Source organism: Protopterus annectens, chromosome 3.part0 (genome assembly GCF_019279795.1).
Source record: "Protopterus annectens isolate FY-2018-M chromosome 3.part0, PAN1.0, whole genome shotgun sequence".
NCBI classification, from domain to species: Eukaryota; Metazoa; Chordata; order Ceratodontiformes; family Protopteridae; genus Protopterus; species Protopterus annectens.
The window spans coordinates 785,147,239-785,166,716 of NC_056731.1; the positions used below are offsets into that span (position 1 = coordinate 785,147,239).

The 19,478-nt window shown below is 42.7% G+C and overlaps 1 protein-coding gene across 2 annotated transcripts in view; it reads right to left on the bottom strand.

Moving 5' to 3' along the window:
- LOC122796555 (palmitoyltransferase ZDHHC11-like) overlaps positions 1–19,478 on the bottom strand; it is a 1,296,289-nt gene that overhangs the window by 467,642 nt on the left and 809,169 nt on the right. For both annotated transcript variants that reach the window (XM_044065129.1, XM_044065131.1), the window contains exon 5: positions 19,353–19,477. In XM_044065129.1, the coding sequence (XP_043921064.1) occupies positions 19,353–19,477 (125 nt within the window). The remainder of the gene's footprint in view (positions 1–19,352; position 19,478) is intronic.

A 19,478-nucleotide genomic window follows, 5' to 3' on the forward strand; every position in this document is an offset into this window, starting at 1 on the left:
TAATTCTTTGCAAGCCAAAGTGGTGTTAATATTACCCCCTCTGGGGTCAGAAACTATATTTTCCAAAATGGCAAACTTGAAACAATGCCCTTCTCCATACTTTTCTATATGCCTATATAGGGCATTATTTGCATCCTTTTAAAATATTTAAAATATGGAATTATTGGGCGCACTTGTCACTTTAAATACATTTTGCACTGGTGCCAAATTAAGTATTTAACAGTTTCAGTTTTGAGATGTTCTGATGAAGCCCACATTTCTGTGGGTGAAAGCGCTTAACTTGGATCATTAAATAGAAGATTTGAAAGTCAACCGGGTTGTTGGTGTGCATTTATACAGTATTGTATAGCCCAACTGCCAGTGGACTGCTTTTCGTTGGTGATTTTTCGGCGTCTCAGGAGTCCGTGGTATTAGAGTCATTAAGCTTCTGATTAAATACGTTATACTGAGAAGATTATTATTTTGGTAGGTAAAGCAAAAAGACACCACACGAGACTAAATGGAGGATTGGAAGGAGAAAGTTTAGATTGTCTTCAGTTTTTGAAAAACAAAATGACACACTGGATTTTTTTTTTCCTAACAGACATTTGTGAATAGAAAACGCTTACTGCCATCACCACTTGCAGACAGTTTATGGTTGAATGATAATGATTTTTGTTCAGTTTGTGGGTTGTATGTAGCAACCAGGGAACTAAATGATAGAAGCCAGAACTGTAATGGTGGATCATGATTTCTCAAGAGTTTTTAGGACCTATAAAGAAGTGCCAGGAGGCAGGCAGAGTGGCACAGCAAATACTGTTGTCACCTCACAGCAGGAGGCTCCCTTTTTCATTTCTCAGCTGGGTTGCCTTCTGTGTGAAAACTGCATGTCATCCCTGTGTTCGTGTGGATTTTCTCTGGGTGTTCCAGTTTCCTCCCACATTCTAGACACTCTAAATTGCCCACAGGTGTGTGTGTATGTACATGTGGCATGAAAGAACTGCAGCATGGCTAATCACACTACAGTGTGAACACTAGCTGTAGATGACTGTCACTTGTAAAGTAACACCTCGGCCCCATATGCAAAAAATGAGAAACTGGGGTTGTGGATGGATGGAAGGAATGTCAGTCCTGGAGAATGTAGTACAAGTTATCACTCTCAGTAGTTAATAATTTCTAAACAGTCTGATCTACAGAAAATATGATTTAATACTAGCATGCTCGCCTGATACATGTTTGCTCCACTGAATCTATGTAGATGTTTAAAAAGGGGCTTGCTCAACTAGAGCAAGCAGAAAAATTGAAAACCGTTTCAGAAGACTAATATGTAAAGTGCCTTTTATGGGCTGTTGCAATGTTTTCACTACATCCATGTCAAATGTTCAGTAATGGGGTCTTTTGATTACAGAAATTTTTCTAATTATGAAAAATATTTTTAGCAAGACAATGCACACAAGTTATTTCAAGGAAATGTTATGCTGGCTATTAGGGTATCAAAAACTCTGCTGCATGTAAATCAGTGGTGAAGGAATAAAAAGGTCAAATGGTAATCTGCTAGAATATTACTCAAGAACTAGGCAGATCTCTTTATATATATAGTTGAAATGTATTTGCAAAACTGAAGGTTGGAGGGGCATAATGACTTGGCCTCTTGGGGGACATATTTAAAATTTGAACCCCTGTAGGTTTAGTACACAAAGTTAGAGTAAGGATGCAGCTTGACTTCTGGGCAGTCTATTTGCGAATCTGCACTGTTTCTTCCGCTATACATAGAAAGAGAGCCAGGACTCTGTAAGAAATGTTTACTACAGTGAGAATGAGCTGCTGAAAGGTTGTGTGAAGGTCATTCACAAATACAGCTCAAGCACAAATACCATAACAGTAATTTAGTGTCAAATTATGCTACTCTATGCAGTACTTTGTAAGGAGGACTAAAAGCTACATTAACCACTAACCTCTTCTTAAGCAAACATTTAACCTGAATACCACTACAAGGAGCTGTTGGCTAGGATGCATTAGTAAAGAAGGGTGTTAACCTTTTTAACAAAGTATAAAAGAAATCAGCGAAAGTAGAGATGATGCAGCTGCTCCAGTGGCATTGACAGATAAAGCCCTGACTATGACCTAGCAGACCTAGAATCAATTAGAGGCTCAGGCAACTGACGGAGTGGCAGGGAGGGATGGAAGTTACCATACCAGGTTGGGTGGATGGACCTGTGGGCGTCTCTTGAATTCATCCCTAGTGGAGGGTGAGGACAGCACAGTGGAGGGTTTGCCGAGAAGAGGGGAATAGGGTGGAGACATGGATGAGCTGCTGCAGAGACAGGGTGATATGCCGCATGTCTTCACTTCACGTACAGACATCAGGTGAGGAAAAATGGATAGGTGATATTACCCCCCCCCCCCCCGACAGATGCAAAGACATGCTGAGCACTCAGATGTGTAAGGTTCCACAACTAGCCCGAGCAATACCAAAATAAGTCTGGGAGGCCATACAGACTGCTGATAGACTGACATGGATGGGACAATGGGCTGCTATATTGGTACCACGAAGGAAAGGAGGGACAAGAAAATAAAGTAAACACTGTGCAGGCACCTTAGTGATGACACACTTCTGAAACAAAATTATTCAAAACAAATTAAAACTGCAGCATACTAAGTAAAGCATCACATTTTAGTAAACACTCTGTTTAGATGTGGACTATTAACACTATTTCAAAAATTCAGGTACAGATATTTCAGTTAAACAGTAAAGGACTTACTTCCTGCAACATTAATAATCTACAATAAGCAAATAACTTAGCAAGAGGGGGGAGAAATAAAGAAATCCCAGCTGACAAGCAGCCATTCTGTAAAGCAAAGCTTTCTTAATCACTGCATTTATGAAAAAAAAAAAAAAACAGTCATCAGCCTCATCACTCTTATAAGCATTTTTAAAACTACTGAGACTCCCGAGTACTAGAATATGTTAAGCTAAATAATGTTACATAAGTATCATACAGGGCACACAAAAAGAAGTTATGTCCTTACCATAACGTTCCATGTGGAGTGTTCATCTCGCCTTGGTTATTACACATGGGTTCGGAGCCGATCCTCGGCTCCGTGCCGGCCGACTGCAAGCTCTGCATCGAGAAGAAGCTCGAGGACATCTAATACCCACAATCCCCCTCTGCCTTTACCTCAGATCTAGTTTGCAAGCAAACCAGGCAACAATCACGCATACATGCCAAACTATATACATAATTACCTATATACAACATACCAAAGGTATGATAGTAATACCAACACTGCAACAGCAGAAGGAGAATATTCCAGACCAGGCACCAAATCGAACGCGTTCTTCCTAAGGGTGGGAAGGGTGGGAGTGTAATAACAGCGAGATGAACACTCCACATGGAACGTTATGGTAAGGACATAACTTCTTTATGTGAGAGTGTTCAATCTCGCCTTTGTTCTTACACATGGGTAGCGTCCCTAGCTCCATGATCCTGAGGAACTCAAGGGAGAACGTTCTTGAGCACAGTGGAACCAAAGGTTGCCCTATCCCTAGAAACCCTGTCCACTTTGTAATGAGAAATAAATGTATGTGGTTTAGCCCAAGTAGCAGCCGCACAAATGATGTCTAAAGGTAGACGAGCTGCATGAGCCAAAGATGTAGAAATTGATCTGGTAGAATGTCCTCTGGGTTTTGCTGATAATGTTTGATCAGAATTTTCATAAACATAAATGATACAATCAGTTAGCCACTTAGAAAGTGTTCGTTTAAGTAACTGCAAGACCCTTTCTGCTGTCAGCAAAAGCTATAAATAGCTGATCAGATTTTCTGTGATCTTTTGTTCTATCCAAATAAAATCTGAGTTGTCTATGGACGTCCAGTTTGTGCAACATATACTCTAATTTATTAGAGTGGTCTTTAAAGAAGGTGGGTAATTCAATGGACTGGTTAATATTACCAGTAGAACAAACTTTGGGAAGAAAGGATGGATTAGTGCGTAGGGATACTCTGTCCGAATGAAAAATTAAATAGGGATGTTTAACCGAAAGAGCCTGCAGCTCAGACACCCGTCTAGCCGATGTAATAGCCACTAGGAATAATGTTTTCCATGACAAAAATTTCAAAGTGCAACTTGAAGCTGGTTCAAAGGGTGGTAGCATCAATTTAGAGAGCAGTAAATTTAAATTCCACTGTGATGTCGGGCTTCTGACTGGTGGTCTGATATGAAAAGAACCTTTTAAAAAGGCTTTACAGAGTCTGTGAGCCATAATAGGCGCACCACATTCTTCTATATGATAGCTAGAAATGGCAGCTAACTGTACTCTCAAGGTAGCCGGAGAAGCTCCTTCCTGAAATAATTCGGTTAGAAATTCTAAGACCTTATTCAACGGAGCTGTAACAGGGTCCAACTGATGTGACTCCGCCCAAAAGACAAAACGTTTCCATTTACTAGTATAAGTCTTTATGGTAGAAACTTTATGAGAAGCTACCAATATATCCTGAACCGCCGAAGTAAGGGGAATTGACCTGGCTAAAAAGGGAAGCGGAGCAGCCAAGCTGCCAGATGGAGAGATTCCAGGGATGGGTGAGGAACTCCTGACGAGTGAGTCAGTAGATCTGGCTCTGGGTCCAGCATCCAAGGTCCCCGAACGCGGTGCTGCAAGAGAAAGGGGAACCAAATTTGACGAGGCCAGAACGGAGCAATGAGAATTATAGTCCTCTGAAGGTTGTTTGCTTTCTGCAGAAACTTTGCAATCAGGGGAAATGGAGGAAAGGCATAAAGGAGACCCGGGGGCCAATCGTGCACCAGCGCGTCCCTTGGGACTTCCCCTGGAGGGGGTAATAGGGCAAAGTAGCTCCTGCATTTGGCGTTCATTGGAGACGCAAACAGATCGCAGGTAGGCTGGCCCCATTTGCGAAAAATCTGTTCCGCAACTGACTGTTTGAGGGACCACTCGTGAGGCAATAATATTGCCCTGCTCAGCCTGTCGGCTATGACGTTGGATGACCCCGGGATGTGCGTTGCGATCAGAAAGCGACCGGTGGACTCTGCCCATTGCCAAATTCTCATGGCCTCTCTGCATAGTTGGTAGGACCTGGTTCCCCTTGCTTGTTTATGTACCAGACTACGGACATGTTGTCTGTCTGAACTGCAATGGTCCCTGGAGGAAGAAGGGGAGCAAAGTGTTGCAACGCCAAAACACTGCCCTCAACTCCAGAACATTGATGTGCAGATTGTACTCTAGATTGGTCCATTCGCCTTGGACTGTCTGTCCCTGAAAGATGCCCCCCCACCCTATCAGGGAAGCGTCCGTGGTTATCGTCGCTGACGGTGTGGGTAGCACAAATGGTCTTCCGCCGGATAGGTTGCAAGTCTGTAACCACCACATTAGGTGTGATTTGCATGTTTTCGTTATCAGAATTTCGTGAGTCAGTGGAAGATGTTGGAATGACCATTGTGCAAATAGAAGCCATTGTAGCACTCTCATGTGCAGTCTTCCCAGTGGTATTGCTATGAGAGAAGCTGCCATGAGACCCAAAACTTTCAGAACAATTTTTGCTGGGGATTTTCTGGATGACAGCAGAAGGGAAATGTTGAACTGAAGTGCTAATATTCTTTCTGTCGGAAGTTTTAGAATTAACTGACGCGTATCCAATTCCGCTCCTATAAATAAGATATGCTGTGATGGCTGTAGCAAAGATTTTTCGAAGTTTACTGAAATGCCAAGGTGTGTACAAAGTTGTAGGGAGTAATCCCTGGCTTGAATCAGTTGATGCCTGGTGGTGGCAGACAGGAGCCAGTCGTCCAGATACGGAAACACCTGGAATCCTAGGCGCCTCAGATGAGACGCTACCACTGCCATGCATTTGGTGAAGACCCTGGGGGCTGTGGTCAGGCCAAAGGGCAGGGCTCGAAACTGATAGTGACTGGCTCCCAGCCGGAAGCGCAAATGATCTCTGGACGCCCTGGCCATCTTGATGTGGTAGTATGCGTCCTTCAGATCTATTGAGCACATCCAGTCGTCCTTCCGTAAGAATGGAAGGATCGATTGAAGCGTGACCATTCGGAACTTTTCCTTCTTGACAAAGGTGTTGAGATGACTTAGGTCCAGAATTGGCCTCCAGTCCCCTGTTTTCTTTGGAACTAAAAAGAACCTTGAGTAAGGTTCGGATCCTATTTGGTCCGCTGGGACTGGTTGGATGACTCTTTTTCTTAGCAGCTTTGAAATTTCTGTAGCTGCTGGTTCTCGCAGATGGGGTGGTACATCTGGGAGTTTTTTCTTTGGAATGGGGGTGGATAGAAATGGGATTTTGTAACCTCTGGTAACAACGCTTTTTACCCAATTGTCTGAAGAAAGGTTTTGCCAGGCCTGAGGGTATAAAGCTAAGCGACCCCGACTGCCTCCAGAGCAGGACAGTCGGGCCTCCTCTCAGGAGTGCTGAAAAGGTTTGCCAGGGAGGTTATCCCTGTCACCTTGGTTTTGCGGATCCCCTCTGCCGCCAGGGCGGCGTCTTCCACCTCTGCCCCCTCTGCCTCTAGAGGGGCATCACCCTGTGTGTCTGGAAAGATCTTTGGGGTTTTGAACCACATTTTCCCACCACGTTGCCCTTTGGGGTACGGTCTGGAAGGGTGGAAAACGGACTCCGACAGCAGACAGAGTCTTTCCCTCCTGTTCACACCGGTAAGGGTCTCCTTTACTTTAGGGCCAAAAGTGTGGCTCCATCAAATGGGGCGTTAGTAAAGGAAGACTTGAAGGCTTCATAAGCGAACATAAGCGCATCCAGGATTGCCTACGAAGAGCAATCGCTGAAGCCGCTGCCCTACTCGATCCTTCGGCTGCATAGGATATCAGCCTCATGGACGAGTTCACAATAGACGTAAGGGTGTTGAGCTGCGCTGTAACTTTTTCCGAGACAGCAGCATCTGTTGCACCCTGGAGGGTATCTCCCAACTCTTTGACTAGATCCCTCTGTAAACGAGTAAAATGGGTCAAATAGTTCAGGGAACGCATAGAGAAAGCCGCTGAACTGAAAATGCGCTTCCCATATCTGTCCATGGTCCTAGAATCTTTGTTAGGTGGATGGACAGATGAGGAAGACTCCGACATCTCCTTTTTCGTGGCTGCTGCCACCACCATGGCGTCTACTGGAACTCCTTTGGTAAGGTAAGCTTTGTCCTGTGGTGCCGTGATGTACTTATTTGGCTTCCTAGGGACAGGTTCCACTGTGTCAGGGTCTCCCACGCCCTTGAGCAATTAATTCCATTAACTCATCAAAGGGCGGAGTGACCCAGGAGGAGGAAGGACGGGCACCAAATGCCTTCAGCAAAACTGACTCATCCTCAGAAGGGGGGAGGGCTTGCCAGTCACCTCTCTGCTTAAGGATCTCCAAGATGTCAGCAAAAGAGACATCCTCTGAAGGTGACTTAGGGGACCCTTCTGACTCATCTAAGTCAGTATCAGATGTTAAGGATTCTTGTGGAGAATCCAAGTGTCTCCTCTTACACAGTCTTTTCCTAGGAACTTCTTCGTGGGGAGCATCCGAAGAAGCCTCCGAGGAAGAGGGGGCACCCTTCAGGGGTGGCTGAGACACTGGTGCCCGACGCTTGGACGTGGCCGTGGGTGCAGAGGAGGATAACGGTCCTTTGCGGGGAGGAGAAGCTGTACCTGCTGATGTGGTTGTCTGGGTAGACAACACCTTCCTCATGAGGTCGAAGGCGCCGGGTCCCGAGTCGAGGCATCTCCCGGTTCGAAGAAATGGGCAGAATACCGAAACAGGAACCGAAGGCACCGACCCGAGGACGGAACCGAATCGATCCGTGCCGAGGCTCCGAGAGGGAGAGTCGGAACCGAAACATCGGTCCGACTCTTGGTCCCGGAACCAAGGACAGACCTTCGGGCCCGAGACTCCGGTACCGGATCGGATGGAGTCGAGGTAAACGGTACCGACCGAGAAAAGGACGGTTCAGGCACCGAGGGCTCCACAATCATCAGGTCAGCTTCTTCCGGCTCCGAAGACAGAACAGGTCTCGGAGGAGGAACAGATGGAGATAGTGGCAGGCCTTCAAGTCTCGACATCAACTGAGAGGAGACCGAAATAAGTTTGGACAAGGCCGTATGCTCCATAAGCTTCTGCACCACACGGTCCACGTCGGTGTCGGAAAGGGCTCTAGAAGAACGAGTCGAAGGGATCGAAGACGGAGCCGACCTCAACAGAGTCGGTGGGGGGAGCTCCATCACCGGTTCCAAGACTCGAGGCTCGGAAACTGCCAATAGCTGAACACTCGGCCCCGAAGTCTGTGGAACCGGTGATCTAACTACACTCGAAGAGCTCGGAGCCGATGACTTTGGCTCCGACGTCTTCGACCCTTTCGAAGACTTGGATGCCTGGTCTGAAGCATCCAAAGCCTCCTGGAAAGAGGGTTTCAGCAATCCTCTATCCATCAGTTTCCTGCGCCTATCTGTCATGACCCTCCCACTAAAAGAGTGACAAATAGAGCAATCCTCTTGTAAGTGGAGAGGGCCAAGACAGTAGACACAGGAACTGTGGTTGTCTGTGACCGACATTTTTTGGCCACACTGACAACGTTTAAAACCAGATTTCATCTTTTCAGACATATTAACAATGAACACAGTCAAGTCCAGTAAAGAGTCCAATCCAGTAAAAAAGTCAAATCCGGGTAAAAGTCTGTTAGATAAAGCTAAAACAAGACTAACAAGTTTTTAGTCAACTAAGTCGAATCCGAAGTCTAATCCAGTAATAAAGTGCCAAAAGGCAAGATTACAAAAAAAATTTTAGTCACAAGTCAAGAAGGGGTAGGCCCCGAAAAACTCTACTCGAAAGTTAACAAGTTAACTTGTTCAAAGTATAGAGAATTCCTGCACTCACACACCTACTCTTTAACTAAGTAACTAATTTTAAAGAACTTTTCTGAAAACAGTACAGAATAGATAAAATATCTTATCTGAACAGCCCCGAGCTAGTCTCCAGCGATGCGTACTGCAGCAGCGGCAAACTAGATCTGAGGTAAAGGCAGAGGGGGATTGTGGGTATTAGATGTCCTCGAGCTTCTTCTCGATGCAGAGCTTGCAGTCGGCCGGCACGGAGCCGAGGATCGGCTCCGAACCCATGTGTAAGAACAAAGGCGAGATTGAACACTCTCACATCCAATGTTTTTCTCTAGATACAAACACCTAGAAAGTCTAGAACTCAAAACATACTATCTTGGAATGGAACTTGGGCTAAGCTGAAGGAGCAGTGAGTTGATGTTTGAGTATTTTCCACTAAAATGTAGGTGAATTAAAATGCAATTGAAGATATCCAAGGCTGAAATATTAAGTAGGGTTGAAACTGGTCTGAGAAAGACAGACTTCTCTGGAGTTAATCAAACTATGGTAGTCACCCCGAGTACAGGAATCCTTGATTCTGTGGCTTGTCCATCATGAATATCAAGAAAATATAACAGGATATGACAAAAATTAAGTTTCTGCTGCAAAATTATGAACAATAGTCACTAGATACATCATGTTAAAAAGTGCTGTATAATGCATCTACTCTAAGAATCCAAGTCAGAAGAAAAGATCGGTGTCTTAAGAATTCCTTGACTGCTCATTCCCCAGTCTGTAGACTGCTTTTGGCATAAGACATTCTTAACGGCATATTGAACCAAGGGAAATGAGAAGGAAAAAGAGATTGTGTAAGAAAAGTGGGCGAAACAAACAGCTGCCTTAAGCCCAAACTTAGCAGACAGATAAACTCCTTGCCAAACCTGTCCAACACAAGGTCACACAGACATTTGTAAGAGGATGCTTAGTGAGGTGAACTGCCTGCTATGGAGATTGCTTGCAAAGAGTCACACAGACACACAATATGATACTTAATGGCAAGGACTGAGATCTAAATCATGTAAGCAGCAAACAAGAATGGAGGGCTCATGGGATGACTGTGATTACATATATATTACATTATGTCACAGTGTGCATAAGATTTTGAAAAAAAAAAAAAAAGAAATATCAGGTTGCAGCTGATGAAATCTTTCCAAAGGAATGACCCATCAAAATGGGTCCCCATTATTGACTACCAGGCTGGAAAACTGCGATGCGAGTTCACATACTCAGAGAGGCACATAAGAGTATATTCCAGTCATAGAAGACTCAGGATCTGCTGGGTAGACTTTGGTAAGTATTAGAAAGGACGTTTCCTTCCATAATTTAATTCAGGATAACTAATTATTTAATTCAGTACCAAGTATTGAACGGGGGTGGAAAGGAGAGGGAGTTCTACGTTTCATTCTTGTAGACATTTTAAAGGAGATGTGGGATTTCCAAAACATATGTTCAATAGGACCTGGAGAACGCATGTGAATTTGAAGTTCTGGTGTCACCACTGTACCATTCACTACCTGTATTTGTAGAGTTGTGCCTGAATTCTCAACAAATATTTGGTGGAGAACTCTCCAAAAAATGTCATGTCCTCCTCCTGTTCTTCATTTTTATGGACAGGATAGCAAACTGCAAATTAAGTTTGGATGGTACTACTTTGAAAATATAAGAGCCAAATCTTTTTTTAACTAAATATTGCCGCCTTCTTGTCTTTGAAAGTCTTTTCACTAGAACAGCTGTTTGTTTCCAAGTGCTATATGGTTAGGATGTAAATAAGCAGCACCAAATCAAAGTTCATGAGTGCCCCCAGAAAACAACAGCTTGGTCTTTGCAAGTGTGAGGGAAGTAGCTACCACAAGTGGAAAAGTTAAGAGCACCTTTAGATCCTAGTCACACCTCAGGGCAGAGAGGATCTTGAAATGACTAAAGGAAAGGTGCAGCAGTAGTTGTACAGTAGTACAGTACTGAAATGACAGCTGAATCATACAACAAAGTTCTCAATTTACTAGTCAGTCTCTGTCCCCATCCTCAACATGGAAAGAAGCTTTGAGTATAATGACCAAAAGGTCACTGATATATGTGGTGGAAGTGAAGTTTTTTTTAAAGGAATGCTGGGGACAGTCTCCATGACAGAATGAGAAGCTCAGCAATCAGGGAGGACCTCGTAGAACAGCCACTGCTTCTCCAAGTCAAGAGGAGTAAGTTACGGTGACACTTTGTGAAGATGCCCCGTGGGTGTCTTCCACAGGAGTACATATGGCAAACCCAGAAAATGCTCGAGAGAAAGAGATTAAACCATTTAGCTTAACTAGCAAGATGAACAAGGGACTGGTATTGTGGTTAGGTGACTCTGTTCTACCTGGATACACAGGTAGTAGCTTATGAGTGATGGGCAAATGATAGACATACAAATTATCTAAAAAATAAAACAGCATATTTATTTAGTATATTAAGAACCTTAGAAACATATAATGTGTATACACAATGCTCAGCAGTAACTTTAGTTAAAGCACAGCAGACTTATCCCACAAAGTTACAAAGTTGCTCAGTATGCAACGTATGAACAAAAAATGGACACTTTAAACTAGCAAGCCACATTTGCATGGTAGCCTTTATAGGGCATACACAGGAGTGAGCATGGCCACAGGGGAAGGAACTGCAGGCAACCACAACTGTGAACCAGGATGTCAGACACCAAGAGAGAGGGTTAGACCCAAAGTAAGAAAAAAACCCTGACGGCCTCCAGAAATGTGTGATCAGCCCACAAATAAATGGGTAGACTGATTGCAGGAAGGTCAGTGGTTGGCTTTGTGTGATAAAAAAACAATGAATTGGAAAAAAAGATACACAGCACACAACTTTACAGAGTTCAGTGTAGACTGGACAGTGTTAATAGTTGCATAGGGTGTGTATTTTTCTGGGTTTTATAGATTTTGAGTGAAGAAATAACAGAAAGGCAACAGTTAGGAGACATACAGGATATTATTTAGAATTCACGAACTGTAAATGGAAATTGAATCGGATATTCCTAGGCAGGAAGTCACAGCTGGCATAACAGTTAAGGTCTTCGCCTCCAATGCATATGGTAAAAAGTTCGATCATTCCCCTGTGTGGAGTTTTGCATGTTCTCCCTGTGTCCCACTGTGATCACTCCCACCTCCCAAAAAATAAGCTGGGTATTTTTACTTCAAACTCACCCATCAACGACACCGACTCTAGATTCTGCATATCAGGAAAGAGTCGTACTAGGCATCAACTGTTGTGCACAGTATCCTCTAGATATGAGAGCATGGATCACAGACTATGTGCAGTGTCAGTGCTAGCAAATTAGTGGTGCAAAAATTGCTCTTGGCGATTTGGCCACATGGGAATGGGCATTTACTGGTGATAAGTGGGTTGAGGACTTGGCTTGACCCGACCTACACCAGGAACCAATGCAAATGGTGGGAGAGGTGTGTGTGCCTGGATCTAGGACTATTGAACGAAAGTTCAATAATCCAAATCCAAAATAACTGAACGCACTTTAACGAAAGTGCTTTCACCGAAAAAGCACTTTCGTTAAAGTCCATTCGAAAAAAAAAAAAAAAAAACAATAAATCTTCTTTTATACAGGGGGCAAGCCCCGCTGCACACACCCCCTACTTTTATATTCTCATTCCAAGGTCACACTACAGTTGGGAAAAGGGAATTCTCCGTTAACCGCAACGTAGTGCGACCAGCACAACCAGCATACATAACCAAAAGTTCTGCTTCGGTGAACAGCACTTTCGGTTATGTATGTTCAGTGATTTCTGTTTCGGCAGAAAGTGCCATCGGGGATCTGTACAGATCCCGTGTGCCCCTAGTGGCCAGTGTGTACCTGTTGAAGCCCAGCAGCAGCCCTGGATCAATAAAATACTGGCTGACCAATGTCCAATTGCCCAGCTAGGATTACCTGGGATCGGTATTGAGAAAAAGATGGATGTAAAAGCAGTCAACCTGTCAAATGTGAACTATGGATTACACATTCAATATAGGTTTACTGGCAGGACACACTTGGAATGGATGATATGATGGCAAGGAGGAGGCTGAATATCACCCTGTACTCCGGAAACATGGTGGAAAGGCAGTGCAGCAAAGCCACATAGCTTGGGCTCCAGAATCTACTTACTCATGGGAAGAACAGACTAGAAATTGTGTGGGAATTTTGGTAAGGGAAATGTTTGAAAAGACAGTAAGGGATGTCATCAGATTTAGTGACAGACTCACAGAAATCATACTTCAGTGTAAAGATAGGGTGGTAACAGCAGGGTTGTGATAGTGAGGCAAAGAGTGTAGTCAAGTAGCAGTTGCAGAACACAAGAGTTGGTGTTGATAATGGTGGACATGAATGCACATACTGGGACAGAAGTAAAAAGATACAAGTACTGTCTAGGTCCACAAAGGTAGGGCAACAGGAATGAATAAGGAAAATCCCTTCTAGACTTCTGTTTGACAAGTGGCTTGATGGCAGCCAATACATGGTTCAGCAAGACAAGCAGTCACAAGATCAAATACAAGAATGGCCAAATGCAACTCAGATAGACTTCTTCCTAATAAGAAAAGGGCACTGGGGTAAAATCAGCAATTGCAAAGACACCCCTGGTAAATCAGTTGGCCTGCAGCATAAACCATTAGTTGCCACAATGCACTGCAAGCAATGATCAGAGAAGACACTAGGTTGATGACCTGGAAGGTGACTGGAGTGAAAGCACAATAGCTCAAGGAAATATTCATGGCTCTAGCAGCTCAGGAAGAAGAAGATATAGGTGGAGTTGAAGAAGAAAGGCAGCACCTCAAAACAGTATGTGTGAAGAGTACTGAACAGATGTATGGCCAAGCCAGGTATGGATATAAGCTAAATAAGGAAAGATGGTGGAGGAATGCAGAAGTCCAGGAAGTCATCAAAAGAAAGGAGGAGTGCAGGCAAAAAGTGGGAGATAGGAAAGATGGACCAGGCTAAAAAGGTATACTGGTTGGTTAACAAACAGGTTAACAGAGCAGTTGCAATAGGAATCAGAGGAATTTTTCCAGCTTAATGTGACTCAGCTGATGGCACAAATAAACTATCAGATAACATGGCAAAGACAGAAAGAGAAGGAAGACAGTCATCAGATGCCAGCAACAATCTACTCCAGACACAGCCTACAATGAAAGAGGAGGACCCCACCCTTGAAGGAGTAAGAACAGCACTAAGGGAAATTAAGTCAGAGGAAGCATCAGGCTCACTGAGATTACACCAGATATAATCAAGATGTTGGGTTAGTTAGGGGAGGTGAGGGCTCTAAAGGGTACTCATACTGATATGGAGAGAAAGGCGCATCACAGATGACTGGAGAATGTGCCAGTACGCAAAAACAAAGGAGGCACTCGCAACTATGGAAAGAATAGACATATCATACTCCTGCTACACTGCATGAAAAGTCTGGAGAGAGTAATTGATAAACGAATAAGTAAAGCAGTAGAAATAAAGGTGGTGAGGACAGAATAAAGGTAAAAAAATTGGATACCTTCCATGTAGTTAAACAGGAAAAATAAGGAGAAGGAGGGCTGGTGATTGAGTATAGTACATCAACTCTCAGACAAACCAAGGGAAGAGAATGAAATACAGGAGAGAATAACAAAGGGAGAGTTACATTCATGAAGGAATGTGAATCTAGGAAACTAAAGGATGCTCACCTCAAGACTGGAGGCAGGAAATGTCAAAGGAAATTGTGAAGGAAAAAACTGCTTTCTAGAGGATAATCATCTCCAAATGAACAAACAACATGAATTCATGCCCAAATGACAGTTTTGCAAGCGGAAACAGAAATACTTGACAGTGGACTACCAGTAAGCATGGTCTACATGGACTTCAGACAGTTCACTGACTCGCTCCCATATACAACTGCTGTGGCTGGTCAGGTGGTAGGATTAAGACTGAGAAACTGAATTAAAGCATGATTTGTGGTTAGGGCAAAGCTGCTGTAAACTGTGAGAAACAATGGAATGGAGAGGGGTAAGTCCTGAGTGGAGTACTCTTCAATGTGATAATTTCAAACATATCTTAAGGAATATAGAATACGAGCAACCTCTTTGAAAATGGAGACATGGGTCCAGTAGTGGAGAACGGGTGGAAGAATCTAAGAAAGTACTTGGAAAAGCTGACTAGGTGGGCAGAAAGGCAACAGCTGAGGTTTTATGCAGACAGCTACAAAGCACTGAATTTGGTCACAGAGATCCTGGGGTAAAAACATCACCTGTCAGGGTTGCAGTGTCAGTAGTGCACAACAGGTAGAACACTTGCCTTTGGTGCAGAATGCTGTGGGTTTTACTCTCAAACCAAGTAGACTAATTGCGGACACTGCAGTGTAGCATAAGGGGTGTGGCTGTACTTCTGAGTGTGTCGTACTTCTCATGAGACATTAAACTGATGTTCCAAACAGCTTGGGGGGATGTAGAAGATCCCAAAATACCTCTCACCAGTGCCCTGGCCAAATGTTCTCTAGTGGTATGAAAACCACCTCGGGTCTCCCCTAAAAAGAGGATACTAGCCTAGTGGGACTAACCTGGTCAATACATAAATAAAATAATACAGCAGGACAAGGATATGGATAGGTTGATCATACCTGGGTTAGACCCCAAGGAGTGGAGTGAGAAGGCTGTTGACAGCAGCAAACAATACTGGGGTGACTACAGGTGGACAGACTCTGAACAGAGATGCAGTTCTCCCACACTTTTGCACCTTTCTCAGGTGATACATTGAGTACATTTTCAGTTTTACAGAACATACAAGAACAGGGCTAGTTCAGCTGTGTAAGTAAACGTACCATAACAGTAGATGTTTGAATTATCACTGCTGCAGTATCCAGCTAAGGATATAACAGCTGATCAGCTTCCAAAGCTTTAGTGTACCTTCCCATGCACCTTTGGAGTAATGAACAGACCAAAGAGCAATGCAGGGAACTGATAATGTGATACAAACACAGAAAACGTCAAGAAAAAAACTCAGATGGGGAAAACTTCAAAATAAAACTCAAACAGGAATAAGGGATAACAAAATGTGAAGAGATAACTACCGAACTGGACACAATCACCAATGGGTTCAAAAATGAAAGATCCAGAATTGGTCTCCAAGTATCTTCTTTATTTGATACCAGAAACATTATGGAATAAAACCATTTTCCTAAAAGAGGAGGAAGAAGAACAGCTTCTATCAACCCTTGAGAGAGCACATGCTGAATGACAAGAAGGAAAAGAAGAGTTTGGTATTGCAGGTAAGGGGAAGTCCCCCAAAAAGAAGGAAGATGCTCCCACTGCCAACTATAAGCTTGATGGATTACTCTCAGAACCAATCTGTTTTCCTTCCAGACTGTCTAATTAAGGGTTTGGCAGGGTAGTCTTGTAAATAGCCTTATTAGACTGTCCTTTGTTCTGGGGGGATCCACCACTTTTTGGAAACTCCCTCCCACTGATACTTAAACACTTGCTTAGCAACAGCTTGCTGTCTGTTTATTTTGCTTTTTAAGGAAGGTTGTAAGGAGAGCATTAAATCCTTTGGCAAACGTGGAGAAGGAAGGCTGACAAAACTGACAGATTATTTTAATCGGCTTACCTCTATCATCATACTTAAGGTCCAAAACAATATCTCCATCCAAGGGAGAACTTAAAATGAAATTTCTGACATCTTCTGGAAGGTTTTGAAAATGCAACCAAGCAAACCTCCTCCTAACAGTATAGAGGCAGCAGCCCTGGAAGTGGCATCAGCAGAATCATAAGCACATTTCAAAGAGAGGATAACAACTTGAGACATAGAAGCAACCAAATTACATAAAGTAGGTTTCTCCTCGGAAGAGGAAATATATGCCATAATATTCCTCACATTTTCATGGCAGACAAGAATAAAACTATACATATAAGCTTGATAGATGAGAATCCTAAAAGTAAGTGTTGCAGAAAAAATTACTTATTTCCCAATTCTATCAAAACTTTTCCCATCCTTGACAGAAGCAAAGGAACTGGTATTAAACAAATGATTAGCAACAACTGGATTCATTAAAGCAAGAGCTACTGGATTTGAGCCGGGGCCAGTGTAGAAAATTAAAAAAAAAACTGTTTTCAATCATGTTTTCTTTTTGGGGAGCAAGCAGTCTGTTTGCCAGGAAAGTAAAAGGCTATGGCAAAAGAAAAAAATCCACCAAAGCTGAAAGAACAGGAGGAAATTAGTTATAGAGAAAAATAATCTGTAAACTGACTGGCTAAAGCCATATTCTCCTCAGAATCTGAACCAGAAATCTGGTAAGATCAAACAAAATCTGTCCCTTCACAATCATTTGAGGTTCAAAATCTTGGATCTCTTCAGAAAATGAAGAATCTCTCTGTTTTAAAAAAAACAAGCAAACTGGACCTTGAGCTATGCCTGATCAATGAAAATTACTCACAGTTTCATACTGTACTTTACAACTATTTCACTCCCCCACAAGCCAGCATAATAGATCTTCAGCAGGAGATCATTCTACTCTCTCTCTTTTTATATTCTTTTTGTCAGTTATACCCTTGCAGATTTTCTTGAATAACTGTTGATCACTCTACTTGATATAAACAATAAATAGCTTCAACTGCGGTGAACACAACGTCATCTTTCAAGGTGCTTCCTTCACTCTTGCCCAGAGAAAGTGAGACAGAAAAAAAAAACATATATCCAAAATTTTGCATCTTTTTGACAGGAATTTCTGAAGAAACAGACCCACTTTTGCTATGAAAAAACTCCCTGTGGATAGGTATAACTTTCTGGCTAGGCAGAGTGGCATTCTCTGCCCCATCCCCAAGGACTGACAAGAGTGTCTCTCTCTCTTGCCTGCTAAGGGCACTTCAACAGCCGTAGAGAAAGTGTCTAACCCCCCCCCCCCCCCCAGTCCATGATGGGTGTAGGAAAACTACGCCAGAGGGAGCCAGGGAAAACAATGCCCTGAGAAACTAGTTTTGTCCACAGCAGTCATTCATCAGAACTGAAGTACTTTTTAGCAGTCTGCTGTGGTGGCAAAGGCTAATTACTAATTTTCTTAATTTTGAGGCTGTGAAGGAAGAACTGAAGAACCAGTAGATTGTTCCATGGTGAAGCCAAAAAAGATGCCTGATGCTGCAGTCTGTGAAACAAATTAGTAGAAAAAAATGAACCTTTTCTCCATAAAAACACAGTAAAAAGCACTTATCCCATTTAAATTGAAAGTCAAATGGCAGCCATTAAAAACATTTTCAGTAAAATTATAATTTTAAAACTAGGAGAAAGTACAATCTCTATCATATAAAGTAAATTGAATTTTATCCCTGAAAATATCTTGCCTGCCAGGCACTAGAACAGAGCTAGCTGACCACTGATCATTGAAAGCCCACAAGAAGAGCATTCTTCAGCAGTAGGAAAGCTCTGGGCTTGGTATCCAAACGTGACTTAATTCAGCTCCTCTCAATCTGACTAAAGGTTTGGGCATGTGGAAAGAGCCCTGAAGCTTTGGAAGCAGTCTGGCTAGCTGTTATATCCTTAGAAGGATGTAACCCATATAGCTAAGGCTACTGAAGCAATGATCCATACAATGAATATATCATGTTGATGAAAGTGGTTCAAAGGAATGGAAGGGAACTAGCATAATTAGAGACTGGAGGAGCTTAAAAGCTTTTCACTAACAAATGGGGGATCAAACCAACATGAGAGGAACTGATAACCTTAACCAGAAGAATGAGGGCATGCAGTTAGTTATCGCAGATGACTGAACACATGGAACTGACTAGCAGAACAAGTGGCAGGGAGAGAATTCATGTAGAACTCAAGACAGCAAGAAGATAGATAAAGTGGGTAGAAAAGTTACACACAACACAAAACTATAATATTAAATTCAGCAAAAGGGCAGTCTATATATGGTGTCTCCTTTTACCATCAGACAGTTGCAATGTATACTCAGATATTTACCCACAAATATTTTCCATCAACAGTCATGTTTTGGCACCATCACACAAACTATGCATATGGCTCCATTTCCAAGCCTGATCTTTGGAAAATATTAAACACATTTTTATATTGTACTTACAACTATTTCATACCCTACATTCCAGCATAATACATCTTCAGAATGGGATCATTCTTTGTTTTCTTACTTTAAGCTTTTTGTCAGTTATACCCTCTCAGATTTTCTCAAAAAACTTAATCACTTAACTTGACATAAACAATAAACTTCAACTGCAATGTGTGCAACATCAGCTTTCAAGCTCCTCTGTTCAAATTTTCCTTTATTTTGACTGTTAACACACATCTCTGGTCTTCTCCTCTTCTGTTTATAGTAAGTCTTTCCTCACAAAATCTCTTAATACTTACAAATATGACTCGGAGTAAAACTAAGCAGCTGCTGGATGAAACCAAAATGAAATCAGATACTGTAACTTTACCTATCAATTTAAATGTGAGAATCAAAGCATTTTTAAAGTTCACTGCAGTTTAAGAGGCTTACTTTGAAACTTGGGATCTGTACGGAGTTCAGCTGGGTTTACAAAGTGCTGGATAAAAACATAAAGGATCACTATCACCATAGAAAAGATCCCACAAACAGCAGAGACTACTGTGTTGAAGAAAAACC